At 42.0% G+C, this 20934-nt stretch overlaps 1 protein-coding gene across 3 annotated transcripts in view; it reads left to right on the forward strand.

Moving 5' to 3' along the window:
- The window catches only part of SDK2 (sidekick cell adhesion molecule 2), a 374517-nt gene that overhangs the window by 207082 nt on the left and 146501 nt on the right, over positions 1-20934 (forward strand). For all 3 annotated transcript variants that reach the window (XM_072990757.2, XM_072990758.2, XM_072990759.2), the window contains exon 2: positions 12340-12499. In XM_072990757.2, the coding sequence (XP_072846858.2) occupies positions 12340-12499 (160 nt within the window). The remainder of the gene's footprint in view (positions 1-12339; positions 12500-20934) is intronic.

Consider the following 20934-nt stretch of genomic DNA (forward strand, 5'->3'; position numbering starts at 1 on the left):
CCATTTAGCCCCATAAGACTTCATTCTAAACTCTTCCCTTCCCTTAGGTTTGGCGGGTCCAGGATTCCAGCCTCCCTCTCAGGCCTGCACAGCTATGCCAGGTTCTTACAGCCCTTCCTTTTTGTGGTAAGCAACAGGTTGGGCACTCTCCAGTTCCAGGAATACATCAGCAGGTGTCACAGGAAGGAAGCAGTTCTACTGACTGGCACCTCTCCTTCCTTCCTTCCTTCCTTCCTTCCTTCCTTCCTTCCTTCCTTCCTTCCTTCCTCCCTCCCTCCCTCCCTCCCTCCCTCCCTCCCTCACAGTTCTTTGACTCTTCCTAAAGAGACCAATGTTTATATAGCAAAAAGAGTGTTAAAGAGAAATATTGCTATTAAAAATAGGGAAAGAAAGCAAAAGGAGTGGGATGGGGGCAGAGAAAGGAATGTAGTTCAGCTGCTGTCAGAGAGACCATTCAGTGGGAGATTTGGAAGCTGATAAAAGTTATATTTAGAGGGTGAATTTTAAACCCACAAGGGACTGCAGTTGGACAGAATGTGGCAGAGATCAAAAGCTTCTGTTGCTGCACTAGTGACTGCAAAGAATACGGAGTGGGGCGGGTTTCAATTATTTTTCTTGATGCATTTGTGGATCTTCTGCTACAATCAACCTAGAAAGTGTAAGGAAAAAAATGTACTGTATATCTGTACTACTACAAAGCCTGCACAGCTTCCCTCCCCACATCTCGTGTACAAAAGAATCTATTGCCCTTTTTCTCATCAGTTCTTGCCTTGTAGCCTCTTCCAGTCATTCTTTAGTTCTCTACAAGCCTAGGCAGAAAGCTTTCCTCATCAGCCATTTGCACTAGATTTATTTCTATCAAGGCAGCTCCATAGGCAGTGAAGTTAATTAGAATGTCTGCAAGAGCTTTTGAGTACATTAAGTTGGAGAACATCAACAAATTTCAGTATTGTTCACAGGTTCAGTTAGGTTAATCTGCACAAAACAATTTAATTGCTTCTGTTTCACACCACAGTGGCTTGCAACGCTTCTGACACATTTGCTCTTCCTTAAATGTATTTTGTGTCATTCCCGGCCACCTGTAGTTCAGAATCAGTTACACAAGGGTTCATGGCAAGTAGGTGGTGTCAAATTTGAAAGAATGTGAATTTTTCATCCTCTTCTGCTCCAGGAAGTCTAGGGGCTAAATAGGGGACCCTCTGGGATTCACCTGCTTACTAGGACAGTGCATCCTTTGCCACCAGCCTGGCTAGACAAAGCCAGTCCCTGTGGTTGATAGGGCAGAAGAAACCTTTTGATTTGCCAGGCCTGGTATGAATAGGAGAAATCAGGCCTTCTTGGTCCCGTCTGGTCAAAAATCCTGGACCATCCATTTGCTGCCCTTTGGATGCAACAGGCTTGCTATAGTTGAGTACTGAAGTGTAAACTCTCAAACTCTTTTGGCTTCTCAAACATTCCCCTCAAATCTGAAATGCCAGTATGTTTCTTTTTCTTTTCTTTTTCCCTTTTCTACAACAAAAATGGAAATGTCTAATTAAATTGTACAGCAACATCCTTCCTGGACTTTCTTAAGGAGAGGAGGAAGCCGTATGAAGTCTCATCTTAGAAAGGAAGTACAGAGATATCCTAGTTATAAGGGATGTAGCTGAAACTAGTAGTTGCAAATTTATTTTTAGGTGTCACTGTGACTTAAGTATTGCAAGTAACTTATTTTCAAAAGTTAGTTTCAAAAGTTACTCCTATGTGGTCATCTTAGAGGAAATTTGACATGAATTTTTCAGTTTTTATGCTAAGTGGCAAGGAAGTATTCATTGGTTTTGTGTTTTTTTATAACTATTTCCAAGATGCAGTGTTGGAACAGGCCACTAAAGGAACTAGAAAGTATTTCCTTGTATTTTGGGGGGGGGGGGCTGACATGTAAGGTCAGTTACACACTTAAGAGATGATGCTGTTAAGGTGCTACATTCAATATGCCAGCAAATTTGGAAAACTCAACAGTGGCCAGGGGATTGGAAAAGATCAGTCTACATCCCAATCCCAAAGAAAGGCAGTGCCAAAGAATGCTCCAACTGCCGTACAATTGCACTCATTTCACACGCTAGCAAGGTTATGCTCAAAATCCTACAAGGTAGGCTTCAGCAGTATGTGGACCGAGAACTCCCAGAAATACAAGCTGGATTCCGAAGAGGGAGAGGAACTAGAGACCAAATTGCTAACATGCGCTGGATTATGGAGAAAGCCAGAGAGTTCCAGAAAATATCTACTTCTGCTTCATTGACTATGCAAAAGCATGGCAGAAAGTGAGAAGGAATTAAAGAACCTCTTAATGAGGGTGACAGCAGACTATGGCAAGTCCTTAAAGAAATGGGAGTGCCTGACCACCTTATCTATCTCCTGAGAAACCTAGATGTGGGACAGGAAGCAACAGTTAGAACTGGATATGGAACAACTGATTGGTTCAAAATTGGGAAAGGAGTACGACAAGGCTGTATATTGTCCCCCTGCTTATTTAACTTATATGCAGAATACATCATGCTGAAGGCTGGACTGGAGGAATCCCAAACCGGAATTAAGATTGCCGGAAGAAATATCAACAACCTCCGATATGCAGATGATACCACTCTGATGGCAGAAAGTGAGGAGGAATTAAAGAACCTTGTAATGAGGGTGAAAGAGGAGAGTGCAAAAAACAGCCTGAAACTCAACATCAAAAAAACTAAGATCATGGCCACTGCTGCCATCACCTCCTGGCAAATAGAAGGGGAAGATATGGAGGCAGTGACAGATTTTATTTTCTTGGGCTCCATGATCACTGCAGATGGAGACAGCAGCCACAAAATTAAAAGATGCCTGCTTCTTGGGAGGAAAGCGATGACAAACCTTGAGAGCATCTTAAAAAGCAGAGACATCACCTTGCCAACAAAAGTCCGCATAGTCAAAGCTATGGCTTTTCCTGTAGTGATGTATGGATGTGAGAGCTGGACCATAAAGAAAGCAGACCGCCGAAGAATTGATGCCTTTGAATTGTGGTGCTGGAGGAGGCTCTTGAGAGTCCCCTGGACTGCAAGGAGAACAAACCTATCAATTCGAAAGGAAATCAACCCTGGGTGCTCACTGGAAGGACGGATCCTGAAGCTGAGGCTCCAGTACTTTGGCCATCTCATGAGAAGAGTAGACTCCTTGGAAAAGACCTTGATGTTAGCAAAATGTGACGGCAAGAGGAGAAGGGGACGACAGAGAATGAGATGACTGGATAGTGTCTGCGAAGCAGCCAACATGAATTTGACACAACTCCGGGAGGCAGTGGAAGATAGGAGGGCCTGGCGTGCTCTGGTCCATGGGGTCACGAAGAGTCGGACATGACTAAACAACAACATGTAAGGACAATATAAAGCTTTAATGCTGTGAAACACAACTAGGTAGTTGGAATTTGGAACATAAATAACAATAATGACAACTTGACAGGTGAGAAGCAATAAGTAATAATAACAAAGGTTTGTTTTAAAGTATAAAATTTGAATTCCAATCCAGGCAGAAGAAATAATCATCCTTGTGAAGCACAGGGAATCACTAGGGAATCACAGGACACAACAAATGACTTGGCTGTGGAACCAGAGATCAAGAGTTTGATTCCCCGTTGTGCCTGCCAGAAAAAGAACCAGCCTGTGTAGCCTTGGGCAAGCTGCACTATACCAGGAGAAGGGCATGGTAAGCCACTTCAAAGTATTCTCTACCTAGAAAACTGGAAAGGGTTACCATAAATTAGAATCAACTTGACAGCTTATAATTATTTTAATTATTATTAATTACCAGCTCTGTGATCACTGACAGCAAGTGATAGCCTGCACATTATCTCTGAGTAAAAAGAGGCCTTGCTTGCATGGCCCATTTTATGGGGAACTGGGTCCCTTTGGTAGTGTTACACCTTCCCTCATTTTTTGTAATTGTTTACTTTATTGGAGATTTAAAGAATGGACTGGTAATACAGCCAGGAAACAAGATCCTGTTAGAGTGAGACCCAGCTCAAATGGAGCTAAATCAGTCTGGGCTTTTCTAGTAGGAAGATGTTGAACACTTGCATTCCAGTTGTAAGTTTCATGGTATCCCTCATCCCTCTTCCTATCTTACCCAATAACAAACAGCAGAACAGAAATCTCTAACAGCAGAATGGAAATTCCAGATCTGGAAGATCTCCCAAGCACCATAAATAAATGAAACAAATGTTGTAGGCGTGCTTTTAACATCTGTCACATATACATACATAGTGATGATATACGTATTTTCAATGTTTGCTCTCATTTAATAAAGTGACCACAAGGGGACTTGGATATATCATTATTCAGGGGTAAATATTTCTCCATCTGATGGGATGTGAAATGTATGTCCTCCAAAACAGTGGGGTTCATTGTACAGCATGTGCCAGAAACGATGCACGCATCAGAAAAACACCATATCAGAATGGATTAGGAGGCTTCCGAATTGACACCTCAATTGTCTCTGAAGTTAAAATACAGTACTTTATTATGGTAAAAATAGTGCTATATAGTAACAATAAGACAAAGGTTGCTGCAGATGAAAAAACTAGATATTTCGTTATGGGTTGCAGGGCAACAGCATGTGAAATAATAGAAATAACTGCCGATTGAGGATACAAACTAAGCTGTCCCAGAGTAACTACCTTGCTTTTAAGGCTAAATGTGGACCCAAAGTGGGTTAAGCCTTTTAAATCTGACACCTTGAAATCTCAACAGATAAATGTTACTGATTTGCTATGCATTTAAAATGAGACAGGCCGATGAATATAGTATCCACTATCCAGAAGTACTCTGTGCCAAAAGTGTATATAAAGGCACTGTTCAACTTAAAACATTCCTTTCTACCTTAATCCAGTGCTTTTTCAAGACCCATCACCTGGCACAGCCCCATAACCTGATAACTGCAACATTACAATACTAAACCTAGAGGAAGAGGGGGATAAATCTTACTCAGTGAAATAAAATTACTGTACTCGCCCCTTTTTCTTTACTAGAAGAAAATTGAATGGACTTTAATGTGCACAGATTTGGGGAAAGTATGAGACTGTACAGATACTGTTGGTGTTCAAATTGTTTTAAAATAAAACAATTTTTTTGCTTTTGGCATATTATGTAGTTTATGTCAAAAGCAACACATTTCAGGGTGAGTTTAAAAGCTCTTTTATCTTCAATTATGGATTATTCAATAAAATCGTAAATTGCCTCACAAAGTTTTGTATTATATTATCTTGTCACATTTGTAACAAGTACTGTATTTAGCAGTACTTTGGAAAAGGAGTATTCTAATGAGAGCTGCCAGCTTGCTTTCTGCTCTCCTTGCTATGTCTTCGACCATTTATTTATTGATGTTGAAAAATTCAATAGCTGATTATTTTTTTAAGGGAAAAGATTTTTATGCTCAATCTCTATGTGTACTGCAAATCTAACGCTAAAGGCACAAACATCTTGACATGTGATTGGGGGTCAGATATGGGGGAGAACAGAGAGACTGGAACAATATGGAAGGTCATACAGGAACTTTGTGGGTGCTTCATGAGAAGTTTGTGTTCAGGATGATACAGCATGAAAGTTGGAAGATGGGAGTGGTGTGTGAATGGCAAGTCATAACGTCACTCTTGCTGCCAAACTGTTCTTTAATTTAACCTGTGGTAGGTTAGAGGAAGTTAATACAGTATCCTCTGTTTAGCAGAGGATATTAAAAAGGCTTTTTTTAAACTACAACTCCCAGAATCCTACAATCAAGAAGACTGTTGATTGTGGATTCTAGTAAAGGATTCTTATAATTTTGTTAGTCCATAAAGTAACTTCACCCAACTCTGCTCTGAAATGCTGTGGCAGTGTGGCAACGCATCAGTAAATGAAGATTGCTCCAACTCTTATTTTCTTTTCCGAAGACTGTCAGATCTCTAACCCTTGCATGAAATTGTGATACCTTTGGAGTAAAGTGCACACTTCAAACATTTTACTGCCTTGAAGTTGACACTCTTTAGTTTGTTCAGCTTCCAAAAAGCCCCAGAGGACAAGAGAAGCAATAAAATATAAATGTGTACCTCACAGCAAATTGCCCTGTGTGGGGGCTTGGAAAGCTTAAACCCTTTTAACATCGTGCTTTCTGCTTGTGTGTGTGCGTGTGTGTGTGTGTATGTGTATGTATGTGTGTGGTGTTCATTGGTTGATGTGCGCATGCCCCCAGCCACTTTCTGAATTGGTCCCTCGTGAAAAGAAGAATTTAATCACACAGGTCCTGGAATGTTATTGTTTTATAACAAATTGATGCCGGGAATTAAAGCTGAGGCGGGTGCTGGGATTTTTTTTTAAATGGTATGAGTAAAAATACTGTAATGTGATTCAAAGTACACTTGAAAGCTGTTGGGAAATATGAATGTGCTTTTGATGTAAAAAAAAAAGAATTCTATTTGTTAAACAGAAACTGAAGCTGCGCACTTCAATGTACAGTTTTATATAACAAATAAAATGGCAGACCCTGCTTTCTGTTGTTTCCTGCTTCTTCAAACTCTTCCAACCCTGTTCCACCCTCTACCTAAAAAGCCCAGCACGGTTTTAAAATGCTAAGAAACCAGCTGGGAATAAAGGAAGCAAAAGCAGCTTAGAAAAATCCTGGATGGGCTTTAAAGCTCTTGTTGATATGGTTACTAAACGGCTCAGGTAGTTTCAGGGATGGCAGAAGGGTCAGAAGTGTGTCATTGTCTACAATATGGCACAGAATGCCAGGTATGGCGGAGTACGGGTGTGTCAGATTGCAAAAGGTTGGCTCTGTTCCCTGGAGTGTCTGTGTGTGCACACGTGTGCAACAAGAACCCTGTACAAATTTGCATATGTCTCTGTGTTAGATACCTTTACCTAGCAAGTATATGCAATGATAATACCCAGACTCCTCTCTCATAGGAACTATATCTAACATAAGGAGGAATTTGTACAATCCGTGAGCATGTGTGAAGTCATGGTTTTGTTTTCTTCTTGAATCAGGATTTCACTTGGTTCATGGAGTAGGTTGTATCCATTTTGGAACAAGAAAGGGAAAAAATCTTTATTTTTCAGACAACCATCCTATTCAGATGCAGTGTATGTACATGCAACTCACTTTGTGAAGAAGCAAGGACTTTTGCACTGGCCCCTATTTCATTGCCCTACTACATGAAGGGTGATGAGTCTCGATAAGGAGGTGCTCCCCATCCATGTACTCTTGGCCACGCACCCAACCCATTTGGAGAGGGTCCACAGATGGCAGAACTTCCCCTGTTTAGAATGGCTGTCCTCTGTATGGAGGAGGTGGGGAAAATGCTGATAAAGTTAGTGAGGCCACAGCACCCCCTTCTTTGTGCAGTGGATGTACAGCATATGAAATGCCTGAAGAGAGATAGTAAGTTGTATGTTTGTCTATGATGAAGAGTAATGCACTTTAGATGGCAGTTGAGGAAAATGTACTGTGAACTGAATGGGGAAATGTTTGCTCTCTCCTACCTCCAGGATCTCAGTTTGCCATAAAAAGCAGGAAGTGGAAAAAATGTTGTCGGGTTTGCGGACTTATTCACAAGAGCGAGACACTCTGCTCCTTGCAGAAACTCCTTGGTAGTACTTACGTGGGCCTTTATGTTTCACATTCCTGCCATTGCTTGTTGAAAAGTATTCCTGCAGAACAATAGTGTAATACAATCATTTGCCCAATACTGTTGTTCAGTTCCTTGGTTGTCCATCTTTTATTCAGTGTTTTTTTTAAAATTCACATCTGTTCACATTTACAGGAATGGTTGGCTTTAAATTCCTTCCTAAAGCCATCAGGGGGAGTCAGCTGGTTGCTAACTACTGTATTTAGCTCCATATGGTTTGTGGAGTCATGCCAACCAAACAGAATAACAGAGGGCACCCAGCCCATTAAGGCACTGCCCAAACCACAGATCAGGGAGTCATTGGCTTGTTTTCTTCTTCTTGGGTCCTAAAAAGCCTGCCAAAAATAGAGGAGAACTTTCTGGTTCATCTTAGCAACTGCAGTAGCCAAGAAGGGTACAGTGTGTTTGCCAGTGGAAAGGGAAAGTAGATCAACCTAATATTTAAGGAGAGGAAGTTATGGTTTGGATCAATTACTGGTGAAGTGTGGGCGTGAGCTAATTATGGCAGAGGTGAATAACAGGAACTGATAAGAGGATTAAGAGGGAAGACTACTGCCAGGGAATGAGAGCACAGCTGGCCTTGGTTAAGGTCTTAAAACTTTTAAGCAGAATGGAGCTATGTATTCAAAGCAGTTATGTCTAACACTTTTAGGTTCTGTGGGGCTATTTGTATACTCAGATATCTGCTGATAGAACTTTGCAAACACAACTTCACAAAGTGAGTCTTTTCTTATTCATGGTTATATAACAGACAACATGAGAAATTATAACAACAAAATGCTACCGTTTGCATACCCGTGTCCTAGGCAAGAGCACCAATACAAAAGCTGCTCATAGAATTGGGTTGGGTGTCCAGCATCTGGGTTGGGTGTCCAGTATCTAGAAGAATCAGCTCCATGTGTGGAATCTTCAAAACTCTAAAAGATGGATTCAGTTGTATACAATTCGTGAATTCACTATGTGGATTCACCCTTCCAATACAAACCATGTGGGCAAGGCCCTCAACAGCCCAAGTGGCAATCCCAGCTCCAGCTTCTTTGGCTATCTAGCTCCTTCTGATTCAAATCTCTTACTCATAGACCTGCTATTTCTTAGTCCCGCCCTTTTAGGCCGAATCAATGTTTCATAGAGGTTACATGTCCTTTCCTTCACTTGAAGAAAGTAGTAGTTGTAACCCCAATCACTTCCTTAGCTGCTTTCCCATTTTATTTTCTGGTTTTCTTGTGGTAGCATTTCCTTTAGACTTTGTAAAGGATGCATTTTGTTATCCAGGCACTGTCAAGCAAGGAGAGATGGTAGTCCCAGGATGTCTCTCCTTGCTTGACAGCTTCAGTGGATGTACCAGTTCTTTTTGTTCTTGTTATCCAGGCACATAGGAAAGGTTGCTGATGTGCTCTGATGAAGATGGTTGGTGCTTTACATCTTATTCATTACCATTAAATACTGCTTTTAAGTCTGCATGTGCTTGAAAGAATTAATATATACAAAAAAAGAAATTAGCTTTGTATGTCTCCTTCATTGAGAAGTAGCAACACTTTCATGGCAGGCTGGGGACAAAGTTACTGGCTTGCTTTGTCTCCTCTGCTGGCAGAAAAAAAATAAAGATATAACAAACAGGCTGTGGTTTGTTTTGTGGCTTTAGTTCTTGAAACTTTAGGGGCACAGATGCAGGTTGCGTTGGCTTGATCTAGCTATCAGCTGTTGGGCTCTAAAATTAAAAGCTTGTAAGAAACAGACATTTTCCAAAAGTACACAAGAAAAAAAAGAGTTAGTTTTATTCAAGTTAGGGATATGTGTAATGATCAGGAATACTTTAAGGATGTATGGAGAAGGGGTTCACATGAGTCCAGCCTGTCTCATTACATCCTCCCCACTTTCTTGAAATTCTGCTATTTGTTCTTCTAGCTGTAGCAACATCCCATAGTTAGTCATTTAACACTTCCTTCGTGTGAGTCATTGCCTCATACAAAGATGGAGTGGCCACTTATACGTCATCAAAAGGCAAGAGTAGATCAATGTGCATGAAATTGCATATGCTAATTTATATGCAGATATGAAGAATTGCATGCAAATACAGTGCATCTCACCTGTGACCAGGTGACCTATGTGCCTGATCAGGCTGTCCCTCACGTGTTCCCTAGGGATGGTCAACTTCAAGGCCCATAATCTCCCACTTCATGGTTCTTTTTAAATAAGGCTTGCACAGCTCTTCAAACAGAGGTTACCTTCACACACAGAAAAAGAGAGGGAGAGACTGCCATGTGGCAGGTCCTGATATGGAAGACTGTCCTTTGTAAATGTGGACCACCTGGCCACCTTCATCAAGATGTGTTTTCTGTCCTCCACTCCAACAAACAGGAGTGTTGTTGTGAAGACATGTGTCCCAGAGAGCTTGAAGGGCACACCAGTCAGGAAGGAAAACCAGCGTTAACAGGAATCTCCTGGTTCTGCCTACTCACAGTTCAATAGCATTCCTTTCTTAAAGCAACATCATTTTTAATCTTTTGTTCTGTTTACCAGCATTGCTAGGTGAGGATGGTGGTTTCTTTTTTGCAAGCCAACCATGTTGAGTTCATGAACAGCATTTGGAACAGGCTTTATATTAGGCTTAATGATGGTACGTGTGAACCTACCGGTGTGAGCTTAACCCACTTCTGTTGTGGAAGGTACATCAGCTCTACTTCTATGGGAGTAACAACAGTTCCGTTGGATGATAACTGAAGAGGGAATCCAATTCATGGGATAAAAGCAGTAGAGCTGCCTGATAAGCAGGCTGTCTGTTCTTCTCTAAATGCATTATGCATACAATACGTATCACATATAGAATGGCTCTTTATTTGGAAACAAAGGCTTTGTTTTCTTTTTGAAACAGAATCTGAATGACCTTGCACTTTGCCATGGAAACCAGACATCACTCTTTTTTTTCTCTGATAATGTTGGCTGGACAAACAGCCCTTAACTGGGTTAGATCCTTTTATTTGCCATCATTAAGTAATCTGGGACAATCATGCTTGCAAACTTTGCCAGTTTAGTTATCACTGCTCAGTTTGACTCTAAAACCTGTGTATTTTGCTTAAGCTTGTGGCCAAATCTGAATAATCAGCTGGAGCCTTCTTTAAAGTGGGGTTCAGCTATTGCTGTTTCCTTACTGAGTCATAAGTGCAACACCAAGCCAATACTTTCTCTAAATGTGGATATTACGGCCTGTGATTTGACCTTTTTTGTCCACACTCCTACTACATGTAACATTCTCCCTATTGGAGAGTTGTGAGGAAGGAATATTTTATTAGCATTTTGTTATGCCCCAGTGAAAGTATTACCCATTGTGGCTTTGGTGATTTTTATTAACAGGTTTTGCCTTTTTATGTTACGCTCACCTTTCATAACAACCCCAGACTTTGGTTTGGATTCCTTGTTGAGCAAAGGGTTGGACTTGATGGCCGTCCTACTCTTTTCTTCTATGATTCTATGATATTTCTATTATAACAACTCGATGTATTAGTTTTATTCCTTTTGTAATGGGGAGTGAGATTTTCAGAAAGAATCATACTATCCCAAGTTCCCCTCCTCCACCCCTCTACTCTTAGTATTTTTAAAAGCTGCGGGAGATCCTATTTTAAGATCCCTTAGGTGACATCTAGCAGGGCCCCATGACTATATCTACACAAACAGGCGTTTCTGTTGCATAGTATGCTCTTATTCGCCACATCTTCCCTTAAAACCTTTTATTGAGCATACAATTCTTGGGGTTTAATAACAGACGTATGACCCAATTAAAATGGTGCTGAATAGTGGATTCCTGCTGGGGAATCTATGCCTCAGTCTAATTTTCAATAATCTTGCTGTTGTAGCCACCTTATTCACTAATGCAGTGGTGTCGAACTGTGGCCCTCCAGATGTTCTTGGCCTTCAACTCCCAGAAATCCTGGCCAGCAGAGGTGGTGGTGAAGGCTTCTGGGAGTTGAAGTCCAAGAACATCTGGAGGGCCACAGTTCGACACCACTGCACTAATGTATTCCCTTTAGATAGGATAAATCAGAGACCCCCTAATCACAAAGTCAGGGACTCCTCTAACTTTTGACTGCCAGAAGACAAGAGGAGATTGCAGTTTGGAAGCAACAGGTGGTATATTGTTCCAGAATTGCCCTATAGCTTTTCATTCATACAGTACTCCATAACATCCCACCTTCATCACGTCATGTTGAGCAGTGGTTCCCAACCTTGTCTAAACCAGGTGTTCCTTGACTGCTGCTCCCAGAAACACTAGTCAGCACAGCTAACAGTGATGGCTTTCTAAGAGTTGCAATCTAAGAACACCTGTGATAGCCAAAGCTGGGAACCACTCATGTAGTGACACAATGGTTAAACTGCAGTATTGCAATGAAGACTCTGCTCACAACCTGAGTTCAATTCTGGGCTTAGGTAACCGGCTCGAAGTTGGCTCAACCACCCATCCTTCCAAAGTCAGTAAATTTGTCTGGTGTATGCATGCAATGTATAGCCTGCATAATTAAACTGTAAACCACCCAGAGAGTGCTTTAAGCACTATGGGACAGTATATAAGCAACACACTTTTACTAAGCAGAAACACCATTTGTCTGGCCCAGTGTGGTTTGTTCTTTAGGCATGGGAACGAATGCCAAGACCTAACCCTCCTTTTTTCCTTTCTTTTGCAGATGATGTCTCCCCATACTTCAAGACAGAGCCGGTGCGCAGCCAGGTCCATTTGGAAGGGAACCGCTTGGTCCTGACTTGTATGGCAGAAGGCAGCTGGCCCCTGGAGTTCAAATGGCTGCATGACAACAAAGAGCTGACCAAATTCTCCCTGGAATACAGGTATACATCACAACCGTCGTCCTCCTTCCACTCCTAAGGAGGAGTTTCTAAAGTTTCAGAGAACATTCCTGCTTTTCCCCCCTGGAGCCTCGTCCCTGCAGGCTGCTGCCTGTCATTATCCCTACAGTAGCAAAAGCCCTTGGGGCCTGGTGTCATCTGCAGCTCTCAGCCTGCCGGCAGGGACCAGGCTTGGCCTTTAATCAATTTATTTCCTTGCTAAGAAAATGAGGGCTGGGGGATGGGAAGGGGTTTCAATTGTTTGATGCCTGCAAAGGTCACACACAGAATGATAGGAGCGTGACATTTTCCATAGTCTCACAAAGCCGGAAGGGTGGGATGTCACTGGTCACAATGTCCAGAGCACAGAGTGACGTCAGGAGGGGCTTAAATCAATCAGTTAATCTAGCCAGCGTGTGATGGACTCGTAGCTCATGAATTTTGAAAGCCAGGGTGGAAGGAATTCCTCAGGGCAATTTCTATTTGGGTCTCATTCAGCCAGATTAACTCTGCCTCTCCGACAAAGCCCACTCTGTGTAGCATTTGCTAATTCAGCAATCATCTCCCCATTCGGCTGACCGTTCTCAAATACCTTGAAGCAGCTTTGCTGGAAGAAATAAGGAGCCTTGGTCCTTGTGACATCACATTTATTAGGCCAGGCTATTCCTGCTGGCTGCTGTTAATTCTTTCTTTCCAGTCTCTTATCACCAATTTGTGAACAAGGACACTAAAACAAAACAAAACAAAAGCAAAACACCTTGTGTTCCTATCCAAAATAGGATCTAGATAATGTGCAGGCTGTGAGACGTTTTAAGAGGGACTGTAAAAAGGTTCTTCAACTGAGCTTCATTAGGTCGTAGCTTCTGAATTTCAGTTCAACAAATGCGCACTGGCCTTAATATCAAGGCTTTTGCTGTGGATGGATGAGATGGACATTAATTAATGCTTTGCTGTCAGATGACAGCTGTCTTCTGTTACTTTCAAAGCAAAGAACCTTCAGTTCTCCTCATGTCCCTGAAGGCCATCGCTTAAAGAGAGATCTTTTGTACAAAACACAAAAGATGCCTCTAACTAAATAGGGCTTCAGAGCTGTGTTTCATTAACTGTAGGCAAGACAACAATACAACATCAGAAATATCCTTTTTGTCAGTTGTGAAGCAGAGGCAAGGAGGAAGATTGAGGTCCAGTCTGAGGAAGCATTATCTGTGATTTGAAAAATGCTCACACAACAAACTGTAAATGCTGATTGATCCCAATATTATTATACTATTCTTGGCTGGACTTTTGTGGTTTTGTTGTTGATGTTGTTTTGGGGGGTGTTGTAAAACAGTGTGATTATTGGAAGGGAGTTCTGTCCCTGCCCCCATTATCTATGGGACAAACTGATTGTACAGATGTAAAGGAAGATGTTTTAGAGGGTAAGCATGAAGGATGAAAATTTAGGCTGGGTTTCTGTATAGCCATGCAAGGCTGACCAGCTTCCAGACGAGTACGAAGCTTCGAACTGAAAGTGTTAGAGATGCAAAATAAATATTCATTTACTAAGTTTGTTTGCAAATTTACCACTTTTATGATATTTGACAGGGGGCTTTTTGTGTTTCATTAGAAATGAGAAATGTAAGCTTTTGATTTCTTCTCCTCCTCCTCCTTCTGTCCTGTTTAAATTTTTATTTAAATAAATGTGAGCAACCAAAATGTGTATCTTTGGAAAATGCTCACAAATACACTTTGGCCACTTTGCTTAGATCACATACTTTAAGAAAATGTGTTCTTAAAAAGGGCCTACATAGGAACAATGCAGAGAGATACACACGGATTTCCAGGTGGGAAGAAAGATGGATGTTTTACAACCCAACACCCAATTGAAAACAACAGTGATTGGAGTTGGCAAAATGCCAGAAATCTGAGACTGAAATATTTTCACATCCTCAGAATACAACTTTCTGTGGCTGAGAAAGCCTAGCCTTATTTTAACTTAGTTCCAGATCACTGTGAAGTGGGTTGATCTGAACTGAGATTTATCAGTTGCCGTCACCACTAATCTCACTGATCCTAACCAATCTCCCTGAGTAAAAGAAGCCTTGCTTTGAGGTATGGGCATGGCAAAGAGAAAGCCCATAAAGGGAGGCCACCTGGAGATCTTTGAAGAGGAGAGTGGACTGGCAGGGGAGAATGAAGCTGTGTTTTGCCTATATGGTGACGGACTGAAATGGTTTTCAAAATGACCTGGAGTGGGAGTTACTAGTTCACTACAAGCTTCTCAAAAAAGAAATAGCAGAAAATGGCTGTGTGGTTCCCCCCCAAACCCCCCACACACATATAGGAGTCAGCAGTACCTTTATTGGACCACTAAAGAAATCAAGTAGGTAGCTGGTTTTCAATGATAATTTGTCTTCATCAGTCTGTGCACCAAGATAAAGTCCCAAATGTCATGCATGGTTGTTGTTCATACCAGGCAGGTTTTCTTACAGTGAGTTGAAAGGCAGTATGAAAACAGCTTGTGATGAGTGGGGATGGGGGAGAGGGGAGAAACTATTCCCCAAAATTGACCTTACTTAGTGGTTAAACTAAATTTTTAATCTCAGCTCTCTGATGGAGGTCTGCCATGCGGCTGTCTTGCCTCCCCACCCCTGCCCCGCCAGCCCAATAGAAACACCCAGTTTCAAAAGAAGGCAATCGTGGAGGGGGGGTAGAGGGGGTGCAGATGGCTTGACCATTCTTTGTTTGAAGACATGGGTGACGAATTCCAAAATGCTACCTGGGGAAGAGCTTCCAGCCCAACCCTCAACCCCCACAAGCTGTTTGCAGACTGCTCAACTCATCTTAAGAAACCTTGCCTGGGATAAACAACAACCATATGGTAACACTTGGGGACTTAATCTTGGTACAAACTTCTAAGTACTTCTCAATATTAAATTACTTCCACAGAAAATGATCTCCTTTGGCTGTTCTTAGATTTCATCCTCACCAACCTGAGGTTGGTAAATATCCAAGAGAAGGCTTTTTTCTGTAGCACCAACTACCTTCTGGAACTCTTCCCCCCCACACACACACACATAGGATGACAAGCTGGCCACATCCCTCTTCAGCTTATGTTTCTGGTAGACATCCAAAACTACTATATTCTAAAAGAGTTTTGATTTTTATAGCTGATTTCTGAAATAGCTTCAGTTAAAAAAAGAAGAGCTTTAAAATAGTCTTCTCCCTCCCCCTCAGTTTTATTATTTATGACTTTGGGAGCAGTGGTGATCCAAAAAAAAAAGTAAAGACAACTATTTCTAGTGTATAATAACAACAACCTAATCCCTCAGAAGCAGGGCACATGTATTAAAATCCTTTGGGATGGGAAGCGCTGCAAGTTGCAGGCATGAACCTCATCCCAGTTCGATTAAGCCACCCCTTTCAGGAAGGCACCCAACCTTCATTTAAAGACTTCGGGCGATCGGAAGCCCTCCCTTACCTCCTTTGGTGAGCAATTTCGGTGTTTTAATTACTGTCACTGTGAGGAAATGCACTTATTTTAAGCTTGTCCAATTACTTCTCTCAGGTACTGGAACTTGTTAGCCTTCTGTCTGCAAGATTGAACAGCATGCGATGAAGCTGTGGTTTTCCCATGTTCAAATATTTATATACATTGATCACATCCACTCTCCCATCTTCTCATGGTTAAACAGAATAGATTAAATTCTCAGCAGAAGAAAAAGCGGGAAAGGTGTGTGCATCCACAAGGCTGGAATGCTACCAGGTCTTCACAATACTCGTTTTCTTACAGTGCCTGGTTGCGTCAAGCCAGACAAGTTGCTAGGTAGAAAAGCCCAGCCTGATGATTTGGTGAAGTGAAAGATACATTTTAAGTGCTGGATTATCCGAAATGGGGGTGGGGGTGGGTTTCACTGTTTCACATCCCACCTCCATTCTCCACTCCTGGACATGGGCTGCACAACTCTCTAACACCAGAAACTTCCTCAGGGCTTGGTTCTGAATAATCCTCCAACCCAAGCCTGGCTGGAAGAAGTAACCTGGGATCTCTGCTCATATCTCTCAATGGTACCTGGTTCTGAGTACCTCTCAGAGCCAAGCAACGAGGAAACTCCTCCCACTACAAACAATTCTCCTGGCCTCAGATGATTGGGGGGGGGGAGTGTCACTGTGAGGTGCTGGCATTCAAACCATGATAAAACCTGGCCCAGAACTTAACTTAGCTTAACTTAACTTTTTTTTTCTTGTCTTGTCTTTTTGATAGATTGCAAGGTAGGTTGAATCTACACCCAAATATGAAATGAAAGAAAGCTACCTGTGACCATCTTTGGGGGCCGACATTTAGTAATGTGTCATGAAGATAACTTTTGGTCTGCTTCCTAGTTCCATGCAATGGAAGTTTCCCATTTCTCTTGGTTTGTTTTATCTAGAATGTAGAGTAAACCACAACGACCCATTTCTTAGTGAAAGGTGATGAGGCCAGCAGAACAGACCTCAATGTCTAACTAGCTTCAGAAACAGTAAATCCTGCTGTGATCCTTTATATCCATTTGGTCTCTCTTCTCCATTTGATTCCCACTTCTCCTGAGACTGGCTTAGGGTACGTTCCTTTCTCCAGATGTCTCAGACTACAGTTCCCATAGTCCCTCATGATATCAGCCACACTTGCTCTGGAAGTGATACAGGTGGCAGGCCAAAACATCTGGAGGATAAGAGATTCCTCACTCTTTTCATCAGGTGGTCTACTGTGGGGGTGTTTTCAGCATTTGTCGTTACATAACCTGAATGTACGTTGAATAACTGACAAGGTCATGAGTACCTTGTGGCTGAAAAAAGGGTAAAACTTGGAGTATCAGCTGTAGTAATAATTTAGCACTGTGATGACTGGCCTTCAGCACAAGGCATCATCTTTTAATAGCCATGTATGGTATAAATTGACTATCCATACAAAATTTGGATGACATGGTGACAAACTTAGTTTATTAGTTTATTTTTATTTACCCTGTATTTTCCCCCTCCTTTCAATAGCCATGCCTCTATGATTCCAATTTTTTTTATTTCGGTTTTCAAACAGGGCTGCTAAAAGCACTTGCTTATTAATTTGTGTAGCACTCCTTCTTCTGTGTTAATTTGTTACCCTTTTGTCTGGGCACAGTGAAGATGAAACGCTCCTCTAGCTGCTACTGATGCTTTTGTAGAGTTGTTCTTCTTCAAACCGCTTGTTAATTACCCTCCAGTCTGATTGCTATCATTTATCTATCATTTACTGGCAACTCCAGGTTTTCAGCAGCCTTATCTCTCTCCCTCTTTTTCCATCCTACCTTAGAGACCTGTCAAAAAGTTTTCTTCCATCTCTTTCTCTTCCACTCAGGCCCTGACGGTAATTTGAAAAGAAGCAAGTGTCATGGAGTCACAACCGCTTGAGGCTTGTCTTTAAATCAAGCCAAGTGCTTCTCTGCCTCACATGTGTGTGTGAGTGTGTCATCCTCTCCATTTTAATCAATAATTCAGCCTCAGACAAGCTATCTCCCCATTTAAAGGCATCAAACTTGAAGGCATCTTGCTGCCACAGCAGTGCCTCCTCACTTTTACAACCCCAGGAAGCAGGTAATGTCATCCAGTGACAGCTGCCGAGAAAGGCCTCACTGGATGCCGGACCTACAACACCCACTGCGGACGGCACTTTCAAGTCTCCCCACAGAGGATCGCTTGGGAAACTTAATTTTTAAAAGAAAGGAAATGGCATTCTTTATATATTTCCTATTTGATATAGAGATCTGTCATGTAGATCCCTATGGTTATGAAGCAAGAAGCCAGGCTGTATTGCCAAGATGTTCAGGGTATGAGCTGTCCTTAGACTCTCGATAGGTGGCTGGTGATTGTTTACATTGAAATGATGTCAAAGGTTCACCAATAATCTCGGCTCAGGGAACCCAATGAGGTTGGAAGAGAAAAAGAGTCAGTGTAGGAGAGTACCTGTTGTTTCCTTCGTTCTCCTGATGGCAACATAAGTGAGCATTCAGCAGAGGGGAGGAAAGCTGGTGGGTGTCAGAGACAAAAGGATCTGTGGATGCCTGGATCAGGCCCATTGTAATGAGACTGCCTTGGATTTTCTTGTTGAGACATGTATTTTCCTGTCATGTATTAGATACTGTAAACTGAACAGTGAAATGTCAAACAAAAACTGAGAGAAAGCAATGATTTGAAGTCTGGCACACCTTCAGATCACTCATTGTCTTTACCTGCACACCGTCTCACCACCATTTACAGCACAGAAACTGACATTACATCTCCTGATGAGTTGGTAGCCTGATTCTGTACAGAGAAGATCATATCTTTCCTTATCTTTCCTTTCTTAATTTTCCCTTTCCTTTCCTTAACTTCCCTTCACTGCCCTGCTCTTCCTCCCTTGTTTATTCTAGAGTTAGTTAATACAGAATAACTCTAGCTCCTTTGTCTCACACTCAGAAGCACCAACGTAGATCAAGCCTAATTCAAAAATTTAATACTGTTACTGAGGAGCTCAACTATGATATTTATACATACACAGTTTGTATTTTCTGTCTCTTTTTTTGCATGTGGTCTTACTGGTGTTATAGATTGTTCTTCTTTGTGGCCTCTGTGAATCACACCCTGGGTGATCTGCACCTGTGTGGAGCCTCATCGGAAAGTTCTAGAGCTTCTGTGGTAGCAAAAAACACATTAGAATAATGCCTCTCCCCCCTCATATGAGTACCTTGGCACCAAGGCTTTCTGATGAGGTTTCGCGCAGGCGTGGATCACCCAGGGTGTGAATCACAGAGGTCCACTCGAACAACTAGAATTACAGGGGTCGTTTCTTCTTACAAAGACTGGTTGTGGCAGGGACCTATGGGAGCTAGAAGTAAAAGGATCCTGATAGCAGCAGAACCCGTATCTGTGTCTTTACCTACTAGCTTTAATTCAGGCAAGAACATCTGGAAGCTTCCTCTTCTTCATAGTTGAGCTATTGATTGCTTTGTTTAAGTTTATCCACGGCCCATCCAGAGCCTCGTGCTTCTGTGCTCTTTGCCTAAAGACCACAACCATCCTTGAGGCCAACTGCTTGGTGGTTCATTTTGTTACGCAGCATGGACTTGCATTCTATTGTGTGCCTCTCGGATCTGTGGGGAGTCATCTGACTTGCTGTCCAGTCCTCATGATCCACCTTCATCTAGAGTCAAACAATTATCATAGGACTTCATGTTGCAAACACCACAACCACCAATGCTGCCACCTTGCCCTATGGAGTCCTATAGAGCTTCGCACTCTGTGCTGATCTCACGACAGCTTTTTCTCACCTCAATTTCAGCAGATGACACTGGAAGCTGGTCTCTTCTCAGAAAGCATGTTGGGGGGGGGCTTCATTGTGTGTGTGTGTGTGTGTGTTTTGGACCAACAGAGCAACCATGTTATCGCATTCAGGGCTGTTAAACATATGGGCTGCTTGTGCAATGACCAGATGGCAAACCAGGGTTAGGAGGATCAGGTGTTCCAGAGTATTGAGCCAGACACCTCACTAAATCTACCAGCTGCCTCTACTTCCCAATTCCTTTTCCTCTTTCTGAGTTTGCTATTTTCTTTCAGATTAGTGATGTCTTCATTCCAAGTTCTATTCTAAAACTGCATTCTGCGCTGTCTACAATTTTGGGGCTCCTAATAACAGCTTAGCCTGCAGTTGGTCCCCCATCATTGCCTTTTGTGGCCTTTGTTCACTTGAGAACAAAAAACTACGGTGTGTATGGCAGTTCCTGAGGCTGAGGTGATCACCTCATTGTCCATTTGTGACTGGAAGCTTGCAGACCAGTGGGTAGCCTGTGCTGCCTGCTATAAATTTTCAAGTAACCATGACCAACCATGAGGCAAAGCCTTTTGCTTGTCTTTTCCTCTGAAACAGATAAATGCACCCACTCTGATTTCATTTCTTTCTCTTTATCCTGATGTTGCTCCAAATCTATCACAACCATGGAATGCTTCCCCTCTGAAAAATTCAGAGATCAGAGTATGAGTCAATGGAACCTGAGAAAAATAGAAAAACTGTTAATATTATTTAAAAACAACAACAGTGATACAGTATGTCAGCAATGAATGCTAATTCTGTGCCGTCACAGGCAAAATAGAAGTAACAGTAAGTTTTCTCCTTGCTTGACCTTCCCTGTGCCTCTGAAACCCATATAACAGCTCTGGCAGGTCCTTAGAAGACTGCCTTGTTGTTTTACAAGCACTCCAGTGCTAGGGAGTAACGTGCTAAAACTGATCAATAAAAAAAATTAATTAAAAATTTGAAAAACACTGCAAGTCCCACACTGGGACTGGAAAAAAACAAAAACACACAAATCCAAAAATAAACATTGGAGCAAGTCCCACACTGGGACTTCCAAAAAAAATCACCAAAAAACAAAACACAGCACAGAAACATAACCCCCCCCAGGCCAAACCCA

The sequence above is a fragment of the Pogona vitticeps genome, chromosome 2 (genome assembly GCF_051106095.1).
Source record: "Pogona vitticeps strain Pit_001003342236 chromosome 2, PviZW2.1, whole genome shotgun sequence".
In the NCBI taxonomy this organism is placed as follows: Eukaryota; Metazoa; Chordata; class Lepidosauria; order Squamata; family Agamidae; genus Pogona; species Pogona vitticeps.